The following is a 19,348-nucleotide window of genomic DNA, read 5'->3' on the forward strand; positions in this document are numbered from 1 at the left end:
ACTGCAGGCATTTTATGGTGTCTTTGATGGCAGATTTTACAGGAAGAAAGTCATCTCTGATAATTATTTAATTTTTTTTTCAAAGATTTCTTAACGTATCATAGACTTCTGGTAAAAGATAGGGTTCTGGGAACTACTTCATCTTTCCTACAGATAATTAAATCTCCTCTTATGCACATGGCCCTCAGCCTACATCTTAATCTTCCTTAACACTGGAGACACAGCTTGCTCAATAGCTCACAGGCAACTCGGAGCTGCAAAGTATTTGCTCCTAAAGAACCAACATTTGTTTAAATGTGATGTGTGATCTCCTGCGTTCTGTAGCTTATGAGGCTCTCCATTTGACTTGGCCTTAATCAACTTAGTAGCTAGTAACTAAATTGCTACAACAGGACACACAAATCCAGAAGGCTGCATTTCTCCTTCAGATTTTATGATGCATGGAGAGTAGGACGTTTTCAAACCATCTACCTGGCTCTTGATTCAATCACCATCACAGAGGTGGGCAGACAGAGAGGACTTCTAAGCAATCCATCCATTCTAAGCACAAAGGGGTTCTAAAGAGGGTGGTCCTTGTCTTCTCAAAACAGAAGAGGATTTCAGAAGCTGGTCCTTTGCCCTTTGCCCTGACCTCACCGAGGGGCAGTGACTGAGGGCGGAGCCCTCACTGATCCCCGCCCTGTGAGTCACTCACCTCTTTCCTCCTGTCCTTGCCCTTCTGTAACAACCACTTGATGGATGCCTGTGGAGACTTGGGGGCACACTCGAGGAACGTGGTGTTATTTTTCACTCCATACTGAACAATTTCAGCCGCATTTCTATATGCTGTAGAGCAAGAAATAAAAGGGAGAGAATAGAAGTTAGAGCACATTCTGTTTCGTGAGTATTGATTGCTCTGTGACTCTGATCAAATAGTGCAGCTGACAGAAGGTGGTGCTACTACTGAACAAGGCAACCGCTTTACATGGTTGCACTGTGCTGTTTAACATAAAGGGATGGGATGGCATTGTGGCATAGCGGGTAAAGACACCATCCATGATGCTGGCATCCCAGGTGGGCACTGGTTCCAGTCCCCACTACTCTACTTCGCATCCAACTCTCTACTTACGGCCTGGGAAGATGGCTCAAGTGCTTGGGCCCCTGCACCTACTTGTGAGACCTGTCTGGAGCTCAGGGTTCCTGGCTGTGGCCTGGCCCAGCCCTGGCCATTGTGGCCATCTGGGAGTGAACCAGCAGATGGAAGATCTTTCTCCTTCATCTGTCTGTCTCTTCCTTTATCTCTCTAACTCTGACATTCAAAATAAATAAATAAATCTTTAAAAAAAAAAAAAAACACAACATAAAGGGGTAGAGAGCAAGATGATTAATTTAAGACCTTCTTATTGATGAAGGGATTCATGTTGATTCATGGGATTCTTTTCTTTCTTCTTTTATTTATTTGACAGGTAGAGTTAGTTACAGACAGTGAGAGAGAGAGAGAGAGAGAGAGAGAGACAGAGAGAAAGGTTCTCCCTCCATTGGTTCACTTCCCAAATGGCCACCACAGCCGGCACTGCGCCCGTCCGAAGCCTGGAGCCAGGTGCTTCGTCCTGGTCTCCCAAGAGGGTGCAGGGGCCCAAGAACCTGGGACATCCTCCACTGCCCTCCCGGGCCACAGTAGAGAGAGGGACTGGAAGAGGAGCAACCGGGACTAGAACTGGCACCCATATGGGATACCGGCACTGCAGGTGGAGTATTAACCAAGTGAGCCATGGCGCCAGCCCCTCATGGGATTCTGTACCAAAGATTGCACTCCATATTATTTTGGGCACCTAATTATTATAATGTACCTGCAAGGTAGCTTCTCAGCTGAGCTAACTGAAGCTGTGAGTTTTTTCTTTTTTAATGATTGATTTATTTTGAAAGTCAGAGTTACAGAGAGAGAGGGAAAGACAGAGAGAGAAATATTCTACCCATTGGTTCACTCCCCAGATGGCTTCAGTGGCCACAGCTGGACCAGTGCAAAGCCAGGAGCTTCACCCAGGTCTCCCATGTTGAGTGACAGGGGCCCAAGCACTTGGGCCATCTTCTGCTGCTTTCCCAGGCCATTAGCAGGAAGCTCGATATGAAGTGGAGCAGCCAGGACATGAATGTTTGCTCATAAGAGATGCAGGAGAGACACAGAGAGAGAGGCTGTGAGCTTTGAGGAAACAGAACGTTAGGAGTTGGTAGGTGCCAGGCAATACCAAAGGCAGGTTTATCCTCAATTCTATACTCAATGTGGTGCAGAGGAAGTTCAGAAACACAAGAAAAGGACAGAGAACACAGCTTGGCTGCAGGAGGATGTAGTCGCTGGGAACACTCTGTGGAATCAGAGGAATCAGGGATGAAATCACAACTTCACCCCAATTGGCTGTGTAGCCTTAGACCAGTGACTGGATCTACTCATGTCTAAAACAGGAGTTACAATTATTTCACACAAGTTCCTTAATAAAAGCATTAAATTAGGTCAAGCATTGGGTATCATCATGTAGTCACTTAGACATGACGAGAATTCTCATTCATAAAGCAGGTACAATAACAGACTCTAACAGATTCATGAGCACTAAGTGAAACAATCATAAAAAGACACTCAGGTTCTGACAAAAATTTGTATCAGTATCTGCTTGCTGTTATCACTAATCTTACCACTCTGACAATTACTACCTTTCATGGGATTTGACACATTTCTGTAAAATACTCAGTTAATAGAGAAACAGTAACTTTGATTTATTCCTTCAGTGAGACTTAAGGAACAATTCCGCAAAATCTGTTTTAAGTTGTTCCTTGCAGTTAGGGTAGTTTGTAATGAGAATAACATCCTTTACCAAAGGAAATCCCAGACTAAAAGAATTATAAAGAGGAGTCTGCGGGTTAATTTTTGAAACAGCACAGCTCTAGCACCCTGGGGAGTCAGGAGGAAGGTCTGCTTGGAGACACTTCCGGTTGGTGGGAGAAGGATAATAACATGGTGTCTCTGTGTCTGGCTGGCAAGGAAGAGGTCAGATGAACTGCAAAACACAAGGCAGGACTGTCTACAGCAACAAGGCGCTGAGTCCATCCGTGTACATTAGCAGTATTATTCAACACAGTAAAAGGTGCAAGCAACCCATGTATCTGGTGATGGATGAATGGATCAGCAAAATGCAGCACTGTGTGCATGCACCATAGAATCTTTTTCAGCCTCCCCCAGGGAGAAAATACTGATATGGTAGGAATGACTCTTGGACACTTATAGGCTAAGCAAAGAAAGCCAGTCACACAAGACCAAATGTTGCATGAGTTCACTATATAAGAGGAAGCTAGAGAAGTCAAGTTCATAAGAAATTTATCCGACAGTAGAGTGGCAGCTGCCCGGGGCTGAAGGGAAGAAGGCATGCTTAGTTAGAATGTAATAGGCATAGGGATTCATTTTGGGAAGATGAAAAATATCTGGGGCTGGCTGGAGGAATTGCTGTGCTACAGCAGACAGAGTGAACTTTGTGCTGCAGAATGGCCAAAGCCCTAAATTGTATTTAACATATTTTTACAGAAATAAAAAGCACTGTTTGATGTGTTCTTCAGTAGTAAATTTTGAAAAATTTCCTTCAGAAAGAAAATAGTAACTAAGAAGATCTGTAATTTAAAAAAAAAAAGTATGAAAAACCTACCAACGAATATTCTGGAAGTAGATGTGTTTACAGACATTTAGGTATCACAATTCTCAGTAAATAACATTTTAATGGCCATATTTGAATACCAGAAATGTCTTTGGTGACTTGCTTTAAAATGAGAGGCTTGGATTTAACACCACATGTCCCTTTACTGATTGGCAGCCTTGCACTGCTTACCAAGACTGATTGTTGCTCAATTTTCATACCTTTTAGATTAAACCCTCTGCACTGGGTCAGTGGATTTCCATGTCTCACGTCTTGTCTTCGACTCCTTCTATAAGTACAGAAATACATGAAAGGGACTTAGAATTATCATTGCTAATTATACCACTTATGAAACATTGCAATTCTAAACTTTAGAATCTGCTGATTGCCTAAGCTCTCATAAAAATTAAAATAGAAGGTCTGATTACTGATGTAGCAATCTGACATTTCCCATTCAATGGCTCAATGCATCCATGAGAGAGTAGATACCTACCTTAGCTCTCAATCCAAATAAATTCAGTCCCTCCCCTCTGCCATTTGTGATGCAATGTCTATAAATATGGTATTTTACAGACTTCCTAGGTAAATGCTAGATTCTATAACTGAGATTGTAAAATTTTAGGATAGAGACACTCATCCAAAATTTTCCAAAACTATGACCTAAATGATAAATTCAGTAGCATTTTCTTTCATATAAGAGCTTTACTTAAATAAACATATTTTTTCTTGCAAAAGCTAACACTTGTTACATACATTAAAACCGGTTTGAAACAAACCAAACAGATATGGACATTAAACTATGAAGTTAAGTAACATTATCCATATCAAAGAAAAAGTGTTTTCCTTCAGATTTTAGTTTGAAAACATTCAAGGGGCCGGCGCTGTGGTGCAGTAGGTTAATCCTCCACCTGTGGTGCTGGATTTTGATATGGGGGACGGTTCTAGTCCCGGCTGCCCTTCTTCCAGTCCAGCTCTCTGCTATGGCCTGGGAAAGCAGTGGAAGATGGCTCGAGTCCTTGGGCCCCTGTACCCATGTGGGAGACCCAGAAGAAACTCCTGACTTGGGATCAGTGCAGCTCCAGCCATTGCAGGCATCTAGGAAGTGAACCAGCAGATGGAAGACTCTGTCTCTTTCTTTCACTGTCTGTAACTCTACCTCTCAAATAAATAAATAAAATCTTTAAAAAAAGGAGAAAACATTCAAGTTTACAGGAAAATGAATACAGGAGTGCAGAAGACACTGGCATACCTAGATTCATGAATTGTTGTGTTTTGCCACATTAATTTTATTCTCTGTCAAGTACAGGTATATACCACATATATACTGCTGTGTGTGTGTATGTGTGTATATATGTATATATATACATGCTAAAGATAATATTTACTTAATAATATCATCTGTACATTCTATATTAAAATTTCCATAGTTGTCCCCCAAATATCTCTTATTGATTTTCTTTGAAAGACTTAAGTATTTCAAAGGCAGAGTGATAGACAGACATCTTCCATCCCCGGTTCACTCCCCATATGAGTGCACATGACCTGATTCATTCACAAAATGGCTGGGACTGGGCCAGGCTGGAGCCAGGAACCTGGAATCTCCCATGTGGGTGACAGGACCCAAGTACTTGCGCCATCATCTCCTGACTCAGCAGCACAGTAGCAGGGAGCTGGATCAGTAGCAGAGCAGGTGGGACTTCAACTGGTGCTCCCATATAGGATGCCTGCATCACAAGCTTCAGCTTAACCTGCTGTGCCACAATGTCCCCGCCCAATGCCTTATTGGTTTTTAAAGTTTATCTTGGATCAAATTCTATCATTCTCTGCAATTAGTTGTTAGACATTATTAGCTTAAGTGTTTCAAACAGTCAAATTCTTTGTAAAATCCTTGTTGTTTATATGAAAGTTTTATTTGGATTCTAATTTTTTAATTTCTTGAGTCTTCGATTCTCTAAATTTTATTATCAATTTTATTATACAGTGTAAAAAATCAAAATAGAGCAAATAAAATCCTCTGAGAGAGACATCCTGGATATGAACATTGCTCTAAGTGACACAGAAGGGACTCTTTAAATATTGGAACTACAGAGCTAAATTCTTTACTGTCATTACTGAAAAAAATATATAAATAAGCAGCTAAATTAAAATATCCAGCAAGAACAAAAATACTAAATTCACATAATGGTTATTAAATGTATACAGCAAAACAATCCCAAATAAAAAACTTAATTTTTAAGTTATAGCCAACAGTTATTACTTTATGTACATAGCTCTTTATATGCATTTATTTACAAAAATACAGGTATAAGATTTTGTTCCATTTAAGTGTTCCTTTTCCAAAAATGCTTCAAGGTCCTTATTCATTTGCATGTTTTTATACAATCCTACACCCAAAACAGTGGAAATTAGTCACTCTTACATAAAATTTTAGTCACTCTTACATAAAAAAATAAAGTAAATACTATATTCTAGAATAGATTCCATGTCAGGCTTTTACTGCATTCCATTTGCTGCATTTGAAGTCATGGCATTATTTACTACTAGCCAAGTTGGGATGATGTTATATGAGCACTCCACCAGAGTTCTTAAGTTGACCTGCTCATTGTCAACCATCTAGATGAGCAATATCATGCACAATGGTTAAATTTATTGTCCTGTGATCAGCGCTATGTAATGGTTTACTCATGTATATAAACTCTCAAGTTGGACAAGCTGAATTTATTGTATCAGCTTCCAGGCATTCAAAAACAGAAACACATTACTAAGGCTTGGCCTAAGAGAGCAAAGCAGCCATCTGAGATTCTGGATGTGTAGATTCCCTCTGTCTGCATCACCAAGGCATGCTGGTAGGCAGAGCCATATCATATTGCATGTAGGGTTGGGGATTTGGTCCAGCTTGTCAATGCTTCATCCATTACAGTCCACTCCCTTGGATAAACAATGAAATCATTTTATTCTTGTATAGAACAGCATTTTACTTGAAAATTGAACTGATTATCTTGTCTTAAAATAAAATTTCTAACCACATGTCTGAATCCAGAATAAATAACATTAGAGACTAAACTGCAATATTTGATACCAGTGCACAAATATTTAAGGTACTTAAGAGTGGAGAGGGAAAAAAATGCTTCCATGGTTTACTATGAGCCATGTTAGAGAGAAAGAATGAGAGAGAGAGAAGAAGGGAGGGAGGGAAGGAGGGAAGGAGGAAGGGAGAGAAAGAGAGAAAGAGGGAAGGGGGGAGGGAGAAGAAAAGAAAAAGAAAATTTCCTGAACCAATGATATTTTTTTTTGACAGGCAGAGTTAGACAGTGAGAGAGAGAGAGACAGAGATAAAGGTCTTCCTTCCGTTGGTTCACCCCCTAAATGGCTGCTACGGCTGGCGCACTGTGGCAATCCGAAGCCAGGGGCCAGGTGCTTCCTCCTGGTCTCCCATGCAGGTGCAGGGCCCGAGCATTTGGGCCATCCTCCACTGCCCTCCCAGGCCACAGCAGAGAACTGGACTGGAAGAGGTGCAACTGGGACAGAATCCGGCGCCTCAACTGGGACTAGAACCCGGGGTGCCAGCACCGCAAGCGGAGGATTAGCCTAGTGAGCCGTGGTGCCGGCCAAACCAATGATATTTAACAACTGTATTCTGTGGAAGAATGGATTCTATTGATTTCTAGGGACAGCATAACTGGACTTCTCTGTTGCTGCAGTTCAAAAAACTTACTTTTGATCTTCAGTCTTATGAGTTTCTCTAATGATGTCTGTGTTTCAGTTAGACAGACAGCGTAATCCGAGGAAAACCAGGTAACTTGTCACCATTAGAGAAAATTAATGTGGAAAATATTCCAAATGATCATTTTCATCTTACTACTGAATTTGAGGATGGGAATTTAGCCAACAGTTAACTCATTCAGAAAATCTATTTTGTTTCCCTATGAGTATATGCTTTACAGTGTTTGGAAATAACTTGGAAAATCTAAGAGCGTAGACACTTTCAGTGTGATATTTTTATGACATTTTCAGGTTCTTCAAGATAGAATTAAGACAAGTTTAGAAATAATCAACATAGCTCTTTAAATGGATACTACTTTCTCAAGCTATCATACATGATTTAAAAGAGACATGTTATTATATCAGTAAAGAAATGCAAAATTATTTCAATTCCTTATTAAAAAAGCATGATTAAAAACATGATTTGTAGTCATGGGTGGGGGCAATGTGGAATCTTAGAAAGGATGACTGGGGCTGTAATAGATTGGTGAATATGTAATCCAAAGAGCCAGCTCATGTTTTTACAGAAACTTAGGAAATGTAAAAAAAAAAAAAAAAAAAAAAAAAAAGTCAAATATGCCTTTTCAACGAGGCCCCGAAATTCAATTCAGGAATCAAAATAACACAGGGACTTCACTACTAACTCCTAAAATGACTTGAAGAAACAGAAACTCTGAACCCTGATATGAAGGGGTCCTGGATTAAAGAGTAGGAGTACTCTTCTGCACATTCCATGCTTTTAAGGATAGAAGATGCAAATGATCCAGCCTAGGCCACGCCTCTCTACTCCAGAGGCACATCTCCAACCACCAACCCAACGCCTTCACTCGAGTATCTCACAGATATCACCAGCTTTCATCTTTCTCCCCGCAACCTGGCTCCTTTGATACTTTTCCCACATCAGGAAATGACATCAACACATATCTTCACACTCTATTTGGAGAACTTGGATTTTCTTTTATTTGAGAGGTAGAAACACATAGAAACACACACACACACATGCACAAACTGAAAGAGAGAGAGACAGAGAGAGAGAGGGAGAGAGAGCACTCCAATCTACTGCTTCACTCCCCAAATGTCCATACTGGTTGAGTCTGGACCAGGCTAATGCTGGGAGACAGAAACTCAAACCACATCTCCCACATGAGTAATTGGGACCTAACTATTTGAGCCTCATGAGCTGTCCCCTAGGGTCTACATTAACAGGAAACTATATTTAGGAGTCCAAGCTACCAGGAATTGAATCCAGGGACTCCAGTGTGAGATACAGTATCTTAACAAGCATCTTACCTGCTTGGATAAAAGCCCATTCCCTTGGACTGTGTTTGATATCTCTATTTCTCTCACCTCCCACAACCAATACATCAGTAGCATAGCGCTCTCCAGGTTAGATCACTTTTTGCCAGCCCTACTTCCATCAACCCTGAGCAATCATTACATCTCACCTGCATATACAGGGGCCTCCCAACTTGCAGTTTCTATCACTCCCCCTCACCCAAACTCTTCATACCCTAGGACTTCAAAGCAAGCTTTAATTTTACATTTTATCCTCCTTCAAATAGTATGCCTGCTGTAAAGTCTCCCAACCACCCACTTAACACTGTGAATCGCTGCTTCCCAAGTGTTTCTCCCACCTTCTGTGTTGTTTTTAAATTCATAAACCTTATCATTACTTGTTATATGAGTACTAGTGGTTTTCTTTATTTACTTATTGCGTATCTTTCTCCATTAGAATTTATTATCCCCAGAGGCAGAGATTCTGTCCTTTGCTGTGGTTTCCCATGATATATGCTGAGTTTCTAGAACAGTGCCTGGGAAATATTTGTCCCATGATAAGTATTTGTTGGACTAATGGATAAAAGAAGCAAGAGAGCAAGGGTTACTGTAATCTGTCAGGGATCTTAAAGAAATGTATCTGCTACAGAGAATAAAAGCTACAAACCATTACCACCCCAGTGCCTGCTTGGTAGGTCATTGGTGCTCATGGCTGATACTATTTGTTCCTCTGTTGACCCTGATTTTTATCAATTTTGGCCTTGTTATCCATAATGATCCATATCACCGTAATACTGAGAAGAGCAATGATCTTGGCTAATTCTGAATTCTGTGTACTTTTGTTCCACAATCAGTTTGTCTACTGGTGGCCCCTTCCCACTTGGTCCAAGTTGCTTCAGAATTGCCTGCATAAGTCTTTGCTTGGAGAAAAGGCACCTGCCTCAGGATGCTTTTCTCTCTCCACCTAACCAGCAAACAGTCACCTCTTTCAGGGCGGTCAAGGTTTTGAAAGCAGATCAGAGTACCCACGTTCGAACAATGTTCCTGTAGCTTGAAGGACTCAGGTGACTGCATTCTAGATAATATCTTTGCTCTGTTATAAGGAAGACAAGCACTTCATTATAAAAGTACTAAGCAATGCAGGGTAACCCTGCAAAGATGAGATTTAACAATATATAACCATGTATATTCAACATTAGGGAGAGTGAAAAAAATTCTGAATGCTGCCCAAAATATTTGGTGAGCTGTGGAGAGATGGGTGCTGCAATGGAGATTTCAAGGGGACAAAGAAATCTTTTCAAAGCCCTGATTTCTATCAGCATCACCTTATCTGTGCAACTCCCAAGTTTTAAAAGCCTGGCCATTTACTTCATTAGTGTTAAATATAGCTACTACTTTAATATCCCTCCGACTTTTTTTTTTTTTTAAGAAGATAGCAACAGTACCAAGCTTCCTGATGTGGAGCACTTTGATACGTCTGGCAGCTGCATGTTTAGTACTCACCGCTTTCCAGTTGGGTAGAACCTGGAGCAGGAATGGCCATCCCAGGCACAGTACGGATCCCTGGCCAGGCAGCAGTCAGCACAGGCTGTGCCATAGATGTGGCAGCGGTGCAGAGACACTTGGGAAATCCCTTCATTGGAGCTCACGTATAACTGTTGCTATGAGAAGCACGATGATGATTTATATCAGATGTGGAAGTTAGAAGAAGACTTTCAGCAGGAACGCATTATAATATAGGCCCACAAACCCTCGCATTCATTTGGAGACAGACTAAAAACGAGCAGCACAGCACAGAAGGGTTTCAAGCCAAAATAAATAGAATTTTCTTATGTTAATACACCTATAACATTACCACTTTCCTGTTACCAAAAAAAAAAAAAAAAATCCCTCGGAGTACCATGTAGAATGGGGATGTATTTTAAACACTGAGAATCATTGTTCTCTCATATTTGAACTAGTACACTACAGATTTAAATTATGATGTTTTCTGTTCTCTTTGAATACTGTCTCTTAGCAAAGCACAGGAAGCTTTCTTATTTTTCAAGTCTGGCAACACATGACTTTATAGATGTCAGGTTTAAAATAAAGAGCATTTTTCAGTTTAGAAGAAAACATGGTAGACTGTAAGTATTAGATGAAATGAACAAACATTTTGGTCATGTGCCTTTGAAAGTGATCTACTACTTATATCATCTTATATCATCTGTTTTAAAATTATTTCAAAGAATGTCAGTATCTATATTGAAATATATCTTGAAATTTCTGCAAAGTCCAGCAGTCTTCATCATCCTCAGTTATCAATAAAGATTTGGGATTGGGATGCAAACATATGATAATCCCACTCCGAATCCTACCCAAAAAGTTCTTGAGGTACTATTCCAATTTCTTTAGCTGTAGGCAAAATAGTTCTCAGGAACTGAAGGTATGAGTCTTTAATTGACACTCCTTATTTCCCAAAGGACTGATATTAAATAATTAAGTTAGCCTAGAATCTCTAAGTTGAGTAGAGTGGATGTGAGGAATGTGCATGGACACTTCTCTTCTTCCCATCTATACCTAAGCATTCAATAATCAAATCTGTGGGGGCACTCCAGCTCTGCAGCTCTGGAGACAGGATTCCTGGGTTCAAATCTCAGCTCAGCCACATATCTGCTGGGTAACTGCTGAATCTCAGCTTTCTTGCTGGCAACCTGGGATAATTCAGCACTTACCCCAAAGTGTTTTGTAAGAAATCAGTTGGAATGGCTACCTCACATAAAACACTTACAAGTGCTTCATAAGTGTTCAATTAATGTTAGTTAATGATAATAATATAGTAAAATCTACATGTTCTCAAATTTAGTCATTCAGATCATATATTATTCTATTAGATTAACATAATTATTTTAACCAAGTCAGGTTTTAGAAACTGTGCAGAATTTGATTCCCAGTTAGACAAAAACAACTGTGTGTTTTGACAATAACCACTGCCCTAGGAACATTTGAAATATGTGTTTATTGAGTAATTAATGAGTAAATGGTGAATATATCAGCTTCATTAAAATATTTTAGGGAAACTAGTTGAGGAAAAGACACAGGTGTTTCATTCTAGATAAGATCTTTAATTTAGCCAACTATTTTCTGTTATATGGAATGCAAGAATAAATAAAAAACAAAATCATAAAATGAACAATAAAATATATAAGCACTAAGAAAAGGACTAACTCCGTGGTACTTAAAGATGTACAACACGTCCTTAGCAAACTGTAGCCCTCTCACACTGAAAAAACAATTCAATATGCAGTTGTGCAAATGAATTCCAAAAAGTCAAATAAATACTTTGCTAATTTTTAAGGAAACATTTTAAAATATATACCATATGAGATGTTGAAAACAGATATATGAACTATAAGCAAGCTGAAACTCGTAATTTTATAGAAGACTTCTATGCCACGCCCATGGCTTTGTAACATCTAAGGAAAAGTAATTATTTCAATCAAATGGATCCATTTGGAATTTCAATCTGCTACTTTCTCTTTCCACTAAGCTACCTTAAACAAAGGGCTTCCCTGCTGACTTCAAACACAGCTCTGTCTTGGGATCAGCTCACTGGAACATTAGGCAAAATGACGAATGGCTTCTTTTTACTTGGGAAAAAGTTTGATATGCACCATCCAAACATTTTTACAGATGAGATCTTTAGCTTATTGTACCTTATTTATCTTTCCTCATAAAATTTGGTCAAGTGGAAAGAGCACAAGTCTGACTATGGAATACCACTTCATCTGTAACAACCCAAATATGGTGAAGAGCACTATGTAATCAGTTGTGCTAACACATGAAACCTTTATTCCACAGTCCAAGAAAAATATGTCTCAGGCTCTTACAGATAGCATTTGTCAAGGATCCACTTTATGTTAGGCAATTCATATAAATCAGGTCTTTTGGGAAAAAAGGCATTACTTTGCAGATGTTAGAACTTAGGTCAATAATGTTCAATGATTTGTTCATAATTTATGATCAGGTTGGGATGCAAACACATGATAATCCCACTCTGAACCCTACCCTATTTTGCCCATATTACTTCACCTTTTAGAAATTTTGTTTTAAGATAACACCTTAGGGGGCTGGAGAGATGCATGTCTTGCACATGTAGATATTGGCATTGGGTTTTTGCTTTCCATGTGCATGTACAAATGAGAAGATTCATTAGATTTCTCATCATCAAAGTCAAGCACCTTTTCTTAAAAAAAATTTTTTTAATGACATGTACACACACTAGAAAATAGCATTTCCTTACATATAAACGTGAAAGAATGCTTTGCACACTTCAGATATTTGACCTCAGTAGGAACTTAGAGAGGATCCATTATTCACAATGGGCCTCTGAGAATTTTGTGATGTTATAGTCACCCAAACACTGTCCTAAATTCTTCCTTCAGAAAGATTACTTTTATTTTGGTTGGCTTCACACACTATAATATTGGAGAATACAGAGTATACAAATATTGGAATATCTTGCTATATATATGTTCTGGTCTGGCAAACTTTAATACAAAAATAAACCAACTCAATATTTCACTATTAACTAGTAGGTTCTTTGTCAAAATTTAAGAAAATGTTGTGGCAGTAATACTTTTAATAGTGTTAATTACTTTGCTAATGGTAAAACTAGTTTTTAAAAAGTTATATATATATTTCATGGTAGCAAAAATTTTCATATACAAAGAACAGAAAAATGGCTTAGTATTTACCTTTTTGGATGAAATTTTCATTGTTGTTATGGGGACACGATTCTAAAAAAATTAGAAAACAACATATTAATTGCTCAAATGATTCATATTTTAAAAATGTTCTTTTCTATTAAAACTCAAGAAATCATCTTTTTTTTTTCCTGTATGAGAGAAAATAAAAAAGAGTGTGTATATACTTTTAAAGTATGTGTTCATATAATTATCTGTAAAATATATTTTCTTTTTGGGGACTAAGGATATGTTTTATTAAATTTAGTAAAATTTAATAAAAAGTTGATTATAACACATCTATCAATACAGGCAGTTGGAAAAATTAAAATTTGAGAAATATGAGATAAATGATGAACCATCTTAGAAAGCTGAATTTAGGATTTGATGTAGTGCTCAGGCTTGGGGAGTTTGTGGGGGGATCCCCATCAGACTCTTCACTCACGAGCATTTTGCATAAGACTCCATTGTGCACCTGTCAAGTGTTGTTTTGGAAAGACGCATTAGGCTGAACCACACTAATTAATTCTCATTGTCACAGACAAAGAAATACTGTTAGAAAAGTTCCTCTTTTGATAAATGTGAATGTGTGAAAGAGCCAGGGAACTTCCTGAAACAGTAATCCTTTGAAAGTCACTCTATTCATTACTTCTTAAACATTCTTGGTTTTTTCTAATGATTAAAATAGACTTCTGATAACTGAATGTAGATCCCTGAAATATTATGTGAAAATCTCAAGTGGAAGCAAGCTCTGAAAATCAAATGCACCCCACATCATTTTGCTTTCTAAAGTTGCCAGCACTTACAAACACTTAGAAAGAAAAAATAATGATAATCTCTTTAACTTTCAATCACAAGAAGGTTTTGATCATTCCTTATACACACAGACATACACACATGCACGTGTCAGAATTTATAATAACCTAGGCAATAGTCATAGCTCCAATTCAAGCTTAAGCAAATAGGCTTATTTTCAGGAAATATGATGAGAAGACTCAAAGAGACCTGGTTCTCCACTGAATGACAACAGAGTCTTGATCTCAAGTGACTTTGGGTTTTCTGTAGTGTAACAGGGTGACACTCAGCTAAGGACTTCTGAAGACTTAAATGCATTATTTCCTCCTGTGCCCATCACAACATCTCATACACACTCCATTATTTTTACCTCACTTCAGAAAATGTGACACAAACACCACGCTCAAGACAGTTACTGTCTTGATCTGGCCACATCCATCACTGGCACACACATCAGTAAGAGAGCTCCAACATTTTTCAGACTTGCTTGGACTGATGTCCTCCATAGGAATCTTGACTGACTTATTTCCCCAGTGAGAGTTTATTCCTCATGATGATAACGCCAGTAAAACTCTCAGAGCAGACCATATGTAGTTGGCACATAATCGGAATAACGTACAGCTCTTTAAGACCTCTCCATAACAAGTATGTTTGGGTTTGTGTCAGACTCACCTAATTAACGTATACTGATAATCCAAAAAAAAAAAAAGATATTTCAATACTAAAAATGAAGTGTTGCAATATGACACTTTTGCTGTAGTCAAGAAAATGCCAGAATAAGGCAATTCACATAATTTTGGCCAGCCGAGTGTCCTGACTAAATTGAATTGAGAAAAAAAAATATTTTACATATAATGCAATTTTGGTTAATCTAGTGAAACAATTCTTTACCAAATAAGACATGGAAAGAACACTTGAATGGACATAGTTGACATTATTTTTAAGAGCATAAATTTCATGTCCTAATCACAAAGAAATTTATGGCTGGCATTAAAACCTGAAAACTTAATAACTTGTTGGGAAATCTGCCAGAGTTCCTCAGATTTTTTCTATTTGAGTTCATTTTTTAAATATTTCTTTTTACGTAGATTTGTGAGCAAAATCAAACAGCCTTATATCACAACTTCTATGCTTATGAAGTCAAACTTTTCTGGTGATCACGGGAATACATTAATGAGCCAATACATTGTGAGTCCACCCAACTGAGCAAAGCCAAGTGCTGGGTGTGCTCTAGAGCTTTCTGAAGTGCCGCTTTTAAGCAGTCCCAGGCTAACACTGGACTTTAATTGTCTCTGGGACACACAGCAGTCTGCAGCAGGACTGCTTCTACGCTAGGGTTTCTTCTACATCTATAGTTCCTCTGGCTGTGGCTTACCCACCTTTCAAAATGCAGATGAAACAGAGAAGTCTTATCTCTAGGGATGGGCTGTGCAGGGGAGCGGGTCATGGCAGGACCCCGCAAATGGTCTCTGTTGGCTATCAGCTTCACAAAAAGTAGGCACTCTGCCCAGACCACGTGGCATCTGACAGGACTGAACTTCCCTGTGTGTCTAATTTTTTTGCTCTGCTTTGTTTTTTCATTATTTTTTTAAATCTCAAATTCAAGGAAGAGGAGAATAATACAATGAAATCTCATGTTCTATCAGTAGTAGTACAAAGATGTTTGTTGTATTTAAGCAGAGTGACATTTGAATTAAAAGCAATAAAACAAGAGAAAACAAAGCAATTTTGCTTGAAATTACTGCCTACAAAAATATAAGAAATCTTATCTTGCACAATAAATACTGTGAAGCCATCTGGGTTTCAGTGGCTGGTGAAGGAAATGATAAAAAATCCTTTCATGCCCAAATCTTCCAGACTTTGACCACAAGAGCTCATTTTTAAAAAATAATGATGGCCCAAATTCTTCATGTTATGATGATAGCTGAAAATAAAACAAAGCTAATCCTTTTATGTGGAGATAATTTGAAGTGTAAGAAAACACTTCACAGAAATATTTGTTCTATATTTCTTATTTTATCTGGTGGTTTCCTACCCTCAAACATTTATAACATTCATTTATTTGATCTTTTATCCAAAAATTTTCCTCTTGAGTAGCTGTCAGATTAAAGAATTGCATTCATCACGCAAGTTCTGAGATTAATGGAAAAGATCTTCAAACCTTAAAGACTTCCAGCTCCTCCAGAATGAGCTCTCCGTTGGCGGAACTGTTGGTGGGAAGGACCACCACCTTCTGCACAGTCCCTCGGTCTAAATTAAAGAAAGAAACAATGAGATATTAACATAGCTTCCTAAAGAAAATGCATTTAGAGGTGAGACTTCAGTGGTTTAAAACTTGGATTCCTATTTATATGCATATTTATTCATGAAAAAGATATTATATATACATATAAAACTGTATATACAGAGATTATTACCATTTGTAAGACAGTGAATTTATTCCAAACCTGATACATTTACAGAGATTTCATGTAATTCAAAGGGAACTAATATGAACGTGTTGTATACAAGCATAATTATGAGAGAAGGAAAGAATGAACAGATGTCCTAAATCTAAAGTTCTGAACCAACTGTGTATTCTGGAAACATAATCCATAACCGAGTTTAGCCTTAGTCCTCCAAACCAACATTGTAAAATGACATCCCTATCATTTTGGTAACATGGATGAACCAAGATTTCCTTATCTGAAGAAAAAACTAGTGTGAAGGGATTTTTATAATAATGAAAATTCACTAGTTCTGGAAAATGGACATTTGCTATGAAGCTAGCAAAGAGTTGAGAAAGATTAAAATGGCGCACTTGCATTTCAAAATAGTTTTCAAAAGAGAAACATAACTGTGGTTTTATTTCAGGCGTGGACACCTGGCCATAGAAAAATTCTGTTGTTTTCTTTTGTTTGTTTTTTTGTTTGTTTGTTTTTTGGTTTTTTGACAGGCAGAGTGGACAGTGAGAGAGAGAGACAGAGAGAAGTCTTCCTTTGCTGTTGATTCACCCTCCAATGGCCGCCGCGGCCGGAGCGCTGCGGCCGGCGCGCCGCGCTGATCCGATGGCAGGAGCCAGGTGCTTCTCCTGGTCTCCCATGGGGTGCAGGGCCCAAGCACTTGGGCCATCCTCCACTGCACTCCCTGGCCACAGCAGAGAGCTGGCCTGGAAGAGGGGCAACTGGGACAGAATCCAGCGCCCCAACCAGGACTAGAACCTGGTGTGCCGGTGCTGCAAGGCGGAGGATTCGCCTAGTGAGCCACGGCGCCGGCTCTGTTGTTTTCACAATTGCATTTCTCATGTGGAAATATATTTCTCGCGATATTCCTAAACTTTAGGAAAAATTCTAAAAGTAGATGGGCCAAATAAACTAAAACAACTAAAATGTATGCATATTTTCTAATTTGAGATTTATCAAAAAGATTCATCCAAGTAAGTGTAAAATCAAGTAAAAACTTATATAACTGCAAAATATATTTCCATTGAATTGATGATCTGTATCATAAATATCAAGCTATTTGATGTTGCTCTTGTAAGTTGTCACTGAATGTAAAAATATGCATGTCATCAACAGTTAAAGCAGCATTCTACTGCTCTGTTGAGAAATGCCCAGAACAGTTAACTTGAACTGAATTGCACAGGACTCTGTAATTTAGAATCACTTAGTGATTAATTCCACAAATCTGAAATCACATCTCAAGTTGTCTTGTATTCCACAGGCAAGAGCTAGTCTGTTATAAAGAACCCATTTTATATTTACAATTTTTATTTTATGAACTCAATTCTGAATAGAATTCTTTATTAAAAAAGCTATTTTTTTTATTAAAGAGATAATGGCAGAAAGAAAGTGAACAAGTGCTCCCATCCACTGGGTGCCTTACCAATTACCTTACCATTACAATTACCTTACCATTACCTAGCAATGGCCTGAGCAGGCCAGGGGCTTGAAGCTGGGAGCCATGGAATTCATGTCCCCCACACAGGTGACAGGAACTCAATTCCTTGAGTCATCACTGCTGTCCCCAGTGTTTGTATTAGCAGGAAACTAGAATCAGCATGGGGAGCTGGGAATTGAATCCAGGTGCTCTGATGGGCATCTTAATCACTGTCTTAACCATCAGACCAAACACTCATCTTTAATATAATTCTTCATTTAAAAGGGAGGGCAGGCATTTTGCAAAATGGTTAAGATGCTGTTTGGGATGCCTGCATCTCAAAATCAGAGTGCCTAAGTTCAAGTCCTGCCTCTGCTCCCAAGTCCAGCTTCCTGCCAATGTACACCCTGAAAAACAGCAGTTGATGGTTCAAGTGGTTGTGTTTCTGCCACCCATGTGGGAGACACAAACCAAGAGCCAACTGTTGTCTTCTGTCTGGTCCAGACCCAGCCTTTCTGGGCACATAGGGGTGAAACAGCACATGGGAGGTCCCTCTCTGTCTCCTTGTCCCTCAGATAAATAAATGAATACAAATTTCTAAAAACAACAAACTCAACTTTAAAATGTTATGAATTGAAATATAAAAACCTGCCAAATTTAAAAAACAAGGCTTACAACAGAAACACAAAGTGTGGAGAGTTTGCCAGAACCATGCCTGAAATTTATGATGATTCAAAGTTTGAGCACAGGATCCTGGAGGTTTCAAAGTAGGCTCTGATTTTAAATTCCCTTAAATCATACCCCAAACATGAACAAACTCAAACACACACACACACACACACACGTTTTACTTATCAGTTAAAACTGCATAAAGAGAAGTGAACATTTAGTCTAGCTGTTAAGACACTGGTTAGGACACCAGTATTCCATATCTGAGTGCCAGGGTTCCATGCCTAACTCTGGCTCCTTACTCCTGCTGCTTGCTAATACAGACTGTAGGAGGCAGGGGTGATGGCTCAAGTAATTGAGTTGCTGCCACCCAGGTGTGAGATCTGGATTCAGTTCCTAGCTCCCAGCCCAATCCTGGCTGTTGCAGGTATTTGGGAGAAACACAACCGTAGATGAATGCTGTTATGTCCCTCAAATGAATAAATATTTTTTAAAAAAGAATGAAAAAGTATGGAAAAAATTAAGTACCCTCAAATGAAACAAGTGGCTCATTTTTTAGCATACCTTACCATTTGATCAAAATTGTACAGAATTCATCATTTTCTTCTG

The 19,348-nt window shown here is 38.7% G+C and overlaps 1 protein-coding gene across 5 annotated transcripts in view; it reads right to left on the reverse strand.

Moving 5' to 3' along the window:
• Window positions 1–19,348, reverse strand: part of SEMA3C (semaphorin 3C) — a 185,313-nt gene that overhangs the window by 6,375 nt on the left and 159,590 nt on the right. For all 5 annotated transcript variants that reach the window (XM_017342732.4, XM_089328514.1, XM_008258295.5 and 2 more), the window contains exons 13-17: window positions 16,374–16,462; window positions 13,430–13,471; window positions 10,197–10,354; window positions 3,878–3,945; window positions 695–825 (exon numbers count right to left, since the gene is read on the reverse strand). In XM_017342732.4, coding sequence (XP_017198221.1) covers window positions 695–825; window positions 3,878–3,945; window positions 10,197–10,354; window positions 13,430–13,471; window positions 16,374–16,462 — 488 coding nt within the window. The remainder of the gene's footprint in view (window positions 1–694; window positions 826–3,877; window positions 3,946–10,196; window positions 10,355–13,429; window positions 13,472–16,373; window positions 16,463–19,348) is intronic.

Source organism: Oryctolagus cuniculus, chromosome 3 (assembly GCF_051225735.1).
Source record: "Oryctolagus cuniculus isolate XC-2025 breed Fujian yellow rabbit chromosome 3, ASM5122573v1, whole genome shotgun sequence".
Lineage (NCBI taxonomy): Eukaryota > Metazoa > Chordata > Mammalia > Lagomorpha > Leporidae > Oryctolagus > Oryctolagus cuniculus.